The following is an 11,560-nucleotide window of genomic DNA, read 5'->3' as shown; positions in this document are numbered from 1 at the left end:
CAGGTTGCAGGCGGCTGGACGTTCCCCAAGGCCAGCCAGCCCGTCCTCTGCGCAGCTATGGTCTGTGGGTGACTGGCTTGCAAGGAGCTTGGGCACCAGCAGAAACCTCTGGAAGCACTCGAGAGCAATGCAATGCCACCCACACCAGGCAGCTTTCTCAGTTCCAGAATTTTCTCTATGGGAAGGACCTAGGGGTGGTGACCCCCCCTCCCCTAGATTTGTATAGCACTTAACACAGCACTGGGGAAATGTCACAGATGTCCACATCAAAGCCTGGGCTCTCCGCTGTGCAAGCCAGGAGGGAAGGCAGGCCAGAGGAGGCCTCCCAGCCCACTAGGGCCTCAGACTCCAGAGCAGCTCAAGGCTGTCCAACCTCAGCCGCACCTGAGAAGGTGTTGCAGCCATAGTGACAGTCTGGGCCCACTCAGAGAAGAACCTCCACTTTCTGTGGAGGCCACAGATTGTGACCAATTTTATCTCCCCCCACCCCTTCTCTGGGCTCAACTGAGGTACCCTCGGGGAGTCACAGCCTCCCGAGGGACATCTCTCCCCACCAGCCACTCTCCCACCTCCCGCCTGAGCTTGAGACAGTACCTTTGTCAAGGACGGGCCCGAAGATGGCCAGGCTGTCATCTATGGTGGTGCAGTTCCAGCGGCGGCCCCGGAATTGGTGCTGGCACTCCTGGATGCCCAGCTTCACCCCCTCGGCCACACTGGGCATGATTTCGATGTAATTGCGGCAGAAGCGCAGTTGCTTGGGGACCAGGCCTGGGATGGAGCCGCAGAGCAGGGGCTGTGAGCCCAGGGATGTGTACTGCTGGCCCAGGGCCAGGGACCTGCGGGCAGACAGAGAGCAATGGCACTGCAAACAAGCACAAAGTATGCAGCCCCCCAGGGGCACCGCTCCACTCACTAGCCCTCTGGGTGGGTGGTGCAGCGGAAGGCACATGGGGCTGTGAACCCTGGCACCTGAATGCACTGCCTTTGACCTCTGGAACACGCGGCCCCTCAAAGGGCAGAGCCGTGCCCAGGCAGTCAGCCCTCTACGAGGGCCTGTCCAGCTTGCAGGGGTATAAGGACCAGCAGAAAACTTGTGGAAACATTCCAGGGCACAACACCATGAGAAGAGCACTGAGTTGGCAAGATGGCATCAAGGGCCCAAGGTCAAGTCCCTCCCAAGCTCTGTGCCAGTTTCCCTGGTGGGAAGGTTGGCCTGGGGGCCTAGGTTTCTGGGACCCATGGGAAGGATTCAAACCAATATGGGAACCAGCCCATCTCAGGAAAGGCAAAGAAACCTCATGCCAGCAGAGCTTGCACACGTGCGCACATGCAGGCCACCTGTGGCGATGGAGGCCTCTTCCCCCAGGACGCTGCCTGCCCACCCCAAGCCTCCCAATGTCTTCCAGTCCTTTGTCTACCAGGGCCTCCGTGACTATCTCTGCAGCTTCCTAGAAGTTTCTGGAGAGCCACCTCCTCTCTCACCAGAGACTGGTTTTGTTTCAAGACAAGTTTAGTTCCGGGTCGGGAAGGAGGGAGAAAACCTCAGCTCCTGCTCCCCCACCCTACACTCTGTGGCCTTGGTGGGAACAGGAGCAGCAGAAAGGACATTTTGTGCATGAAGCTGAGAAAATGATCCGTGGGTCTCGGTGGGCTTCAAGGCCAGTCGCCGTCAGCCCTGTGATCAGGGACGGAGTGAACTGCAAGGAGAGAGCGGGCCTCACCTCCTCTCCCTTTAGATCCTGCGCTGACCAAAGGCTCTGGTTTGGCAGTGGCCTCAGTGCAGCCCCCCACACAAAGCGACAGCAGAAGCCTTGGGAAGAGACCCCAAGGGCAAGCCAGAAAGAAGCACACGAAAGCTTTCGGCACTAGAGGAGCCAAACCCTTGAGCTGCCGTGTATCAGCTCTTGCTCCCGGCACCCGGAGGGCAGCTACTGCAGGCTGGCTCTCGGCTGGCTCTCGGCTGGCTCTCGGCTGGCTCTGAGCTGGCTCTGGGTACAGTTGTCAGAGGCAGAGGTGGGCCCCGCTTTCCCAGTTGCTTATTTCTTCTGGGGGGAGGGGCTGGGAACCAGATCTGGGAGCTCAGAGGTGTAACACTGAAACATTTTTAGATCTTGAGGGCTCAGTCTTTTTAAAGAGAAGGAAGGGCCTCCTGCAGGCCTGCAGTAGCACCAAGAAGAGCTAAGTGCTGAATTACTGACTTTCCCCCTGCCAGGCTGGGCCTCTTCCTTGGGTCTGCTCACTGAATCCTGAGGACAACCCATGTCAGCAGGAGGGTGAGAGCAGACCCATTTTGCAGATGGCTTCGCCTTGCCAGTCACTCAACCAGCCGGGACCACGGAGCACTGAGGACTTGCTCCTAGGAGCCCAGCCACCTTGCCTCAGAGCCCGCCGGGCGAACCAGCAGCTCCCTGCCTGCTGGGCAGTGGCTGCCTGGGTCAGGGAGGGAGGAGACAGGGGTGTTTGCTGGCCTGGCCCTGAGCCTGGCCCTGAGCCTGGGCCTCAACACTGAGCCTGAATAGGAGAGCGAGTCAACCCCGAGTCCCCAGTGGGCACGGGACACATGCAGCACCTGATAGGCCACAGGCCACTCTCTCCTGCCCCTTCCCTCTCTATAGGTATAGACAGGTTGGCATGATGATAGTGATAATCTAGTGTCTATGTTTTACTTTGTGCCAGGCTGCTTCTGAGTGCCCATCTTTTACCTGACATAATCCTCACAGTCTCTGAGGCAGGAACTTCGTTACCATTGTCATCATTCCTTTTCACAGATGAGGAAACTGAGGCCAGGGAGCTGAGCAAGCTGCCAAGTCTGTAGACTTCGAAGTGCCAGACAGAGCCTCCCACCCGTGCAAGCCACCCCTCCACCTGCTCCTAATCAGCACATCCAGCCTTGCCCTGCCAACTGCCTGGCAGCACTTTAGTCACTGGGGGGAAACTGAGGCAAGATTTAGTGTAGATGTCTTAGCATGGTGTTGTCCTGGGGAGGAGGCTCAGGAGCAAGGTCCCCCATGGAAAGAAACTCAGGCCTCACCCACTCTTTTTGCTCCCTTCCTACTGAAGCCCTAGACGGGGGCAGCCAGGGAGCTGAGGCGGGACAGGGGTTGCTGCTTCCCCCGTGGTGCACCCCAGTTTGGTCCTGAGCTTGGGAGCATGAGGACACGTCTAAAGGACTATGGTGGGGACTCTCTGCCTCCTGCAGACCCTGGGCGGGTCTCTGCCTTGGTGCAGCAGGAAGAGAGACCTGGCACCACGTCCAGCCTTGGAGTCCCTGCCCTGGCCAGAGCCTTCCCCTGGTCACACCACAGGGGGCTCCGTCCTCTCCTCTTCTTGAAGGTGTGACTGGCCCTACAGTGCCCACATTCCCCATCAGCCTGGCTTCCACTCCCACTGCACCCCCCAACCGGGTGGGCCTGCCCCAAGTCGCTCCCCATCCAAGCCAGGGTCCGAAGTTCCAGGCTCCGTTGTTCCAGGCTCCGTTCACCCAGGGAGATGACAGCAGGACCAGAATGCCTGCAAAGAGGTCCTGGCAGAGGAGGCCGCCTCCCCCGCCCCTCCCCCAGAGATGCCCAGCCCGTGGCCAGGTCCTCCCCGCGGTGACCCACAATTCCCTCCAGCCCCAGCCAGGCCTCCTGTCCTCTGCAGTCACCACCCAGCAGTGACGGCCACCACACTCTGTCCTGGCTGGCCGCTCCGCTGCGTGACCTCACTTAATCCTCACAACTGCTCTGGGGGAGGGAATGGCCACCCCCCCTTTACAGACAGGAAACTGAGGCACAGAGAGGTTGGGTAACTGGCCATAGCCAACCAGCTGCCAGGCCGCCGCTCTGCTGCTTCCCAGCTGCTCTCTCCAGCGCGCACGTCACTTTCCAGCCTCTTCATCTGCGAAGCAGACACGCTGGGAATGTAGGGGCTGAAGCTCCCGCGGGTGGTGACCCCACTGTTCCGCGCTCTGGCCCTGGCCCTGCCGGCAGCCTCATTGGTCCTGCCCTCCGTCTCTGACTGGCTGGAACACGCCCGAGGGGTGAGAGGCCCTCCCATCCCGCGCGGGCGAGGGGGCCTTGGCCCGGAGCACAGAGACCCTTTTCCTGGGAGCTCAGCCCTAGCCAGAGTGGCCGAACAAAGACATGCCCTCCCCAAAGGGGAAGGGCATAAGGGCCATTCCGGGGTGTCCCTTCCAAGGGCGCCCGCTCTGGTGTGGACATCCTGCCGGTAATGAGCAAGGCCGCTGGGGAGAGGGCTTAGCTCTGCAGGCCGGTGTTGGGCTAATGAGGCCACGGCTGTGGGGTTGATTTCTGCAGGATCGCTGCCCTCCGGAGCGTGCCTGGCCGCCCGGGCCCCGAGCCGGCCTCCCACCCACGGCTCATGTCTGAGATTCCACCGCCCCCCACAACTCCTTGTCCCTAATACTGAAGTGCACGCTCCCCTGGGCGCGGTCACGTAGGAGCCTTATTCTCCTCCGTCCTTCCTACCAAAATGTGCGTGGCTTTGATGAGGTTGGCCCGGCCTGCTGAGCGCCCCGCAGCCTGGCTATCCGCAGCCTCTGCGCCCTGGCAGGAGCCGAGACCCCAGCCCGGAGGCTCCCCTCGGCCGCCCAGGCCCCTCCGCCAACCCGGCCGGTCAGCCCTGGGCTCCTGGTTCACCACAGACTCCGAGACAGAAGTACTGTTCCCGCTGCTGCGTTTCTCCTCTTCCTTATTCAAACTTTCTTATCACACAGTGTTGGGCTGATTTGATTCCCTCTGGCTGTGCTGGCATAAATTCCCCAAGGAGAGAGGCTGCGTCTCCCCCAACACCAGCTCGGTTCCCGCTGATTCTGCAGGGAAGGGAGGAGGGATCATTTCTTCTCTCAAAGGCTAATCTGGCCTCCCCACACCTTGCAGCCCCGCAGCCCCACTCTCCAGGCCTCCAGGCATCCGGAGGCTCCACCTACACACAGGACAAGACTCCTCAGCGGTTCCGCTGAGGAAGTTCCTCCGTTTGGGGTCTGAGACAGTGGCCAGGCTCCCCGGGGAGGTAGGGACCGGCCTGGGATGGGCAGCTGGTGAGGGGGAGGAAGCCGGGCACTGCCAGGCCTTCCCAACTGGGCAGGGGCTATTTATACACAGCTCCTGGCCCTGCCCTGCCCAAGGGTCCTGCCACCCTCCCCCTAGGACAGCTCATCCTCCGCCCCAACCACCCACTGCCCAGCTGGGCTGAGGACGGACACGGCCGCCCAGCGGATGGACAGCAGGTGCGGGCAGGCGGCAGGCTGCGGGCGGAGACCTCGGCGTTCACTACTCAGGGTACCATCCCCTCCCCAAGAGACCGGACTTCACCCAATATGTGCTTCATCCGATCCCTGCCCCCACCCAGTTCTTCCCCACCCAGAAACCCCTTCTGTCTGCAGAGGGTTGAAGGTGATCCTGTCTGGCAAGCATGGGGCAGAGATAAAACTTTTAGCTAAAAGTTTCAGGTGAGCCCAGAGGCCGAATCGACCTACTGGTGTAGCATGTGGAGAGACGCGGACAGGAGGCCTTGCACTGGGTCCTATCCGGCGACACTGGCATTGTGCCCATAGATTTTGCCTCCCAGCCAGCGCTAACCTGTCCCACTGCAGGCTGACTATGTGCTGCAAAGGGGCACACACTTCAACGTCCCCAACCTGCTTCTCATAACGAGCCATTTGGGTTGGAGCCCCACAGCCAGTCAGTGGCCTCCAAGACACCCAAAATTGTCTCTTTTTAACCTTGGAACCTCCAAACCATATAAAATTTTAGCTTCAGAGGAGACTCAAGATTGAGCCAGTTTAAGATATTTGTTATTTGTTAGCATTTTTCCAGACAGAATCATATGCAACCACCTCCCTTCTCCTCTTTACATAAAACAGATAAAAAGAGAGACCTCTTTCTCAAAAAGCCAAACATACAATGACCAGGTGAGCCAGCAACTTCATCCCTAGGTATTTACCCAAAAGAAAAGTGGATATCTTGCACCCCCATATTTAAGGCAGCGTGTTCACAACAGCCAAAGGTGGAAACAACCCTCGTGTCCATCAACAGATGAATGAAGGCAAATGTGGGCTAGCCATTCAATGGAATATTATGCAGCCATAAAAAGGAGTGAAGGTCTGATACACACTACGTTCATGAATTTTGAAAACATCATGCTAAGTGAGATAAGCCAGTCGCAAAAGTAGAGATATTGTATGTTTCCACTGATACACAGCACTAAGAATAGGTAAATTCATAATGACAAAGTAAATTAGTGGTTACCAGGGGTTGGGGTGGAGGAGGGGAAATTATTGCTTAATGAGTACAGAGTTTCTGTTGGGGATGATGAAAGATTCTAGAAATAGATAGTTGTGAGGGTTTCACAATATTGTGAGTACACTTAATGCCACGGAATTGTACATTTAAAAATGATTTAAATGGAAAAGGAGAAGGAGCCGCCCCCTCCCCCGATCCCTCCCTCGCCCCCACCTGCAGGCCTCTCGCTGCTGGTCTGGTCTAATGCCACCTTCTCTGGACGGAAGGACAGAGGCCCAGGAGAATACCTCCTTTCTCTGGATCGCACAGCCACACGCACAGACACTTCTATCCGGTGGGCTGTAGAAGGTGCTCCAGCATACAACTCAGGGAAATTCTCCAGGGCCCCCCTCCTCCTCCTTCCAGTCTTGGGGTGAACTCCATGGCCCAGCCTCCCCCAATCATGACATTCTTGATTCATGGTGCCCTTGACCTCACCTTACCCCATATCGAGGTCTAACCATCTCTGCCACCCCAGACAGAGTGTAGAGAGCCTCAGGCCCCAGACAGAGCCTCTTACAACTCTGACCCAGAGACCTAGAGGCTCTTAAAATGGCTGATCTAGGTGCTGAGATGGAGGAAGGGAATTGGAAACCACTGCCTTTGTGGTCATTGTCTCTCACCTCCAGAGTGACCACCATGTTTCTAGAAACCCTGTAACAGTCCCATGCTAGTGCTTCATCTACTAGCTCCCAGGCCACACTGAACAGATGCTCCTGTGTCCCCACACTGGCCTGGGGCAAGATGGAAACTTCTAGAAAGGCTAGAAAATGAGCTGGAATTATAGAGCCAAGAGTTGGTCTTGGAAATCCAGGCCTCAACTTCCCACTTAGTCAAGAGGCCTCTGAGGGCTGGTGGACATTGTGAGGAGAACCTGACAAGTTCAGGTGCCCCAACTCCTAAATGTACCCAACTCCTAAAGTGGGTGCACCCAACTCCTAAAGTGTGGAGGCAAAGACTGCTCCCACCATGGGAGGCCACGGGGCCTGGACTTGAGACTACTCACCATGGTGCCTGGGCAGGGAGCTCATGACAAAGCAAGAGGAGGGACCTAAGTCAAGATTCATGAGTCCCTCAGGTCCTCCCTGGAGCACATGGGTGCTCATATCACCTCAGGGGCAAGGCCATGTGGTCCCGTGGCCTATGGAGCAAACCTAGATGCCACAGCTGATGTCTTTCAGCACAGAAGCAGGCAGAGCTCTAGAACTTTCTCATCAGTCATTCTCTCAAAGGGCACGGGCCATCTGGTTCTCCTGCGTGTCCAGCAGGGCACCCATGTTTCTGCGCAGAAGGGAAAGGTGAGCTGGGCCCCAGAGTCTAGAGAAGAGATGGTGAAGGAGCCCCTACAAGAGCTTCTGAGCCCCTGGGGGCCTCCTGCTGGACTTCCCCCCTTGGTTTCATCCCAATCACCCCGGCCAGGTGCCATGAGAACGAGAAATGTGAGGAAAGGAGGTGCCTGCCCCAGGAGAGCGGGTTCAAGTCTTGCCTTGGTCAACTCCTACTCATCCCCCATCAGTTCACTCCACACACATTTGACTAATGACGCTCATCAGGCCAAGCGCCAGGTCCTGGAACCCTGGCGCTGAATCAGCCACGCCCACACGGCTCCCAGGCCAGGAGGCCTCTGTCAATCACAGAGCAGTTTTCGCAGCACCTACTAGGTTGGGTGCCATGAGTGCCAGAGGGTCCCCAGGTGCTGGTAATTTGTAAGCAAAGTGCCCACCACGCCAGAGAGCACATGGCCAGAGGCAAGAGGGGCTGTGGTGATCAGGGCTGAGCTGGTGGGGGACAGCTGGGGAGCACTGCAGGGGTGCTGAGATAGGGAACAGCCCTAAGCAAGAGGTGGAGGAGGGAACAGCAGCTGATCCACACTCGCTGGAGCCCAGAGACTGCAAAGGAGCAGAGGCGGGGACGGGGCACCGAGTGCCCAGCTTCACCCCAGTGGCCTGGGCAGCTGTGGAAGGCTCCTGAGCTGGGCTTTGGAATATTAAGCTGTTAGAAATGTGCACAACGCGGCCGGGGTGGGCGCAAGGACGGGCTGGGGAGCGGTGCGGGGAGTGCGTGACGGTGGATGCTAAGGAGCATGTCAGGCCACAGCTGCAAGCTCCCGGAGCGGGTGCTGGCCGGGGCCTCTCAGCGCCCAAGGGGGCCCTTCCGGCTGTCTCCTCCCGCCCCTGAGCGGCACCCCTTTCTCTCTTGTGCTGGGACCCGGGTTCTGGGCCTCTCCCTCGGCTTGGCCCGGCAGACACTGGGCCTTTGGACTCTGGGCAACCCTTCCCGGGCCTGGCCCCTGTAGCGTGTGGCCCAGGCCCCCACGCAGCAGCAGGAACAGGACGAAGGGGGGCTGAGGGCAACCGCGAGGGGCAGGCGGTGTCCCAGGCCAGCCGGCCACACCGCCACGGGCAGAAAAAGCCACACGCTCAAGAGAAAAAGAGGAAAGCAGAGCAGAACGTCACGCTTCGGGCAGCGGCCCCTGAGCGCGGCCACGGGGCTGGGGCGGGGGGCTCCCCACCTTCTCCCTCCCTTAATTCGCCGACAGGTCGCTGGTCCTGCTGGCCAAGTGGCTGCTTCTACTTCTGTGACTGCCTCTGGCAACCCCCCTGTGTCCCCCAACTTCCAGAGAGGGGCGGTTTCCGTGGGGGTGAATGAAGGCCACCCAGGAGCCAGGGGCCCCGGCTGAGCACACTAGGAACGGTGGGGAGACGCTCAGAACCAAGGGCTTGGGGAACACTGAGCTCCCTGGGGAGGGGGCGGCGGGCCGGCCCCACGGTCCCGGAGCTGGAGGCTTCTCTGGGGAGCAGTGGGACGGGAGGCGGGGAGGGCGGGCCGGCCGGGCTGGAATGTTACAGCTTCTGTTCTCCAGAGAGCTCCCGAGCGCCCGCCCGCCTGCGGCTCCGGCTGATCTGATAAGATGTGACAAGGCATCCTGAAAAATGTTGAAACCTGTAAAATGTTGAAACCTGTTTTTTGTTGTGTTGTGAGTGGAGGGGTTTTTCCCCCCTCAAATTCACAGGAAAGCGGAGGTGATCGGCGCAGAGAAGGGGAGGGCAGTGGAGAGGGATTGTCCCCTTCAGCCAAACTGGGGGGCTCCGAGCAGGACTCTGGGTCTGGGGAGGAGGAGAGGAGGGTGAGAACTGGGAGACGTGGGGGAAGAGGTCTGAGAAAGTGGGGGGCACGCGTGAGCAGAGAGAGGGGACAGGGGCTCCCGCAAAGCCGCTGCAGCTTGGGTCTCCTCAGGCCGCCCTCCCTCGGCCCAGCGAGGGCAGGTGAGCTGTGGGTGTCTCCCTGCAGGCAGGTACTGGCTCGGGAGGGCTCATCAGGGGCAAGGAAGCTCCAGGGCCCAGGTGGGTACCCAGAGGGGATATAAGGGGGCCCCCAAGGGGTCTCCTGAGAGGCACCAAGGCCACAGGCAGGCAAATGTTTGCAGGTGACTGCAGAGCGGGACACGGCTCCCAGGTGCACTTGTTTTGCCGAACAGGTCAGGACTCAGGTGAGTCCGAGCGGCCTCGCTTGCTCGGGGGAGTCCTGCCCGTCCCATGTGGGCCACGGCCATGCGGGCTCTGCGGGCACACAGAGGAGTCGTGCCATCTGATGTGCCATCTGACTGATGACACGACAACAGACAGCAGCCAAAGACATCAAATGACGGGCTTTGCGCCACTGCACCCCCGCCCACTTGTTTGGGGTGATTTTCCTTAAAGTTCCCTGTAGATGGGTTCAATCTTTCCAACTTGAAAGATGCTGAATATTCCAGAAACCCCATTGGGACCTGGTTTCTCTGGGGTGTTCACTGGGCAGATGCTCAGGAAAGGTTTGCTGAATCAAAGTCTCTGCCTGAGAAGGTTCTCCTGCTGCCGTCATGCTAGTTGGAGGGAGGGACTGGGCAGAGTCGTCCAGAAGATATTAGAAGCCTCTGTAAACGGCCACACGTTAGTTATTCTGTCAGAGTGTGAGGCCCATGTTGGGCAGCGCCTGGGGCATCATCTAGTACAGTTCCTTGGGGTGCTGGAGCGCAGAGAAGCCACGTGACCTGCGTAGGCTTTGGACACACAGACTGTCTCCCTTACAGCACCGCTTTGCTTCTCAAAGCCTCCAGTCTGAGGCCCAGGGCCTCAGAACACGTGAACTGCCCTCCTTTTCCAGTGTGCCTAAGACCTCCTTTCCAGTGTGGCCTCCACCCTCCTCGGTGTGCAGAAGACACAGTCCCACAGGCCACCAGTACCTCCCGGCCCCACTCCACCCACCAGAATTCTCGCCTGCACTCTTCAACCTCACACACAGCATTAGCTCCTTTTAGCCTTGTAACACTTTGCCCTTCCCAAGTCCTCCAGCCCCTAGGCTATAGAACGCAGGGGTCAGGGACTCCCTGGGTGTGCAGGGATTAAAGTCGCAGCACTATGAAGCTATCGCCAGCCACTGCAGAAAGAGTTCGATCCCCAGAAGGGAGCTAACCCACATGACACAGCAGACCCCTCTTTTCTCACCCGCTGCTCCCCTCAGCAGTGTATTTCAGTAGATCCATCGGTTCTGCTCCCCACTCTGGTGAATCCTTTCACTACCCGCCCCCCACACCTCCAACCTACACCCCAGTTCTTGTATGCATAAATAAATCTTTAGAATGCAGGGGTCTCCCATTTTACAGATGGAAAAACAAGGGTCTTACAGGGCTGGTTCCCAGGCTGGAAGTTTGCTGGGTTCCCGTACTGCTTTATCTCCAAGCCGTGGTTAAAGATAAGGCGGCCTTCCCAGCCTTTCTGCTCTCTTTGGATTCCTATTCATCCTTCAAGATCCTATTGAAAAATCCCCTCTTGATATATACAGTTTAAACTGTTCCCTTCGTGCTTCCCAGAAACACATTCAGTTGAAATGCACATTGACTCTGTTTCTCTGCTAAAACTGAGTTTTTTTGAGAAGGGGAATAGATCCTTCCTTTTAGTGTGGGAGCAAAGTTCACTCTGGCTCACCAATGGGTACAGCACCCCTGTTCCTCTTAGCCCACAGAGCAGCTCCTCCAGACCACCCCAGCCATTGTCTTCACTTTCCCCAAACCTGGCAGGCTGCCAACAGGGAAAGTGGAGGGGGCAGGTGAAGACCCTCGTGGTTTTCTGGGTGTTTTTTGATGGCCCCGCAGTCTGGAAATTCTTTGATTCTTGGGAAGAAGCCCAGGAGGGAACGTGGAAGGCAGGGCCGCTTTGCTCAGCTGGGAGTTCACTCCAGTTGCTCCCCAAGGCCCCTCCAGAAGCCACTGCCTGGTGTGTCCTCACTCAACAAACACA

At 58.3% G+C, this 11,560-nt stretch overlaps 1 protein-coding gene across 1 annotated transcript in view; it reads right to left on the bottom strand.

The window, feature by feature from the left end:
• WNT3 (Wnt family member 3) overlaps positions 1 to 11,560 on the bottom strand; it is a 36,984-nt gene that overhangs the window by 1,821 nt on the left and 23,603 nt on the right. The window contains exon 2 of the mRNA XM_037493306.1: positions 595 to 836. Within this exon, the coding sequence (XP_037349203.1) occupies positions 595 to 836 (242 nt within the window). The remainder of the gene's footprint in view (positions 1 to 594; positions 837 to 11,560) is intronic.

This window comes from Talpa occidentalis, unplaced genomic scaffold (genome assembly GCF_014898055.3).
Source record: "Talpa occidentalis isolate TD23 unplaced genomic scaffold, MPIMG_talOcc4v2.1 talOcc4.7, whole genome shotgun sequence".
Lineage (NCBI taxonomy): Eukaryota > Metazoa > Chordata > Mammalia > Eulipotyphla > Talpidae > Talpa > Talpa occidentalis.
This window is presented reverse-complemented; position numbering and strand designations above follow the sequence as displayed.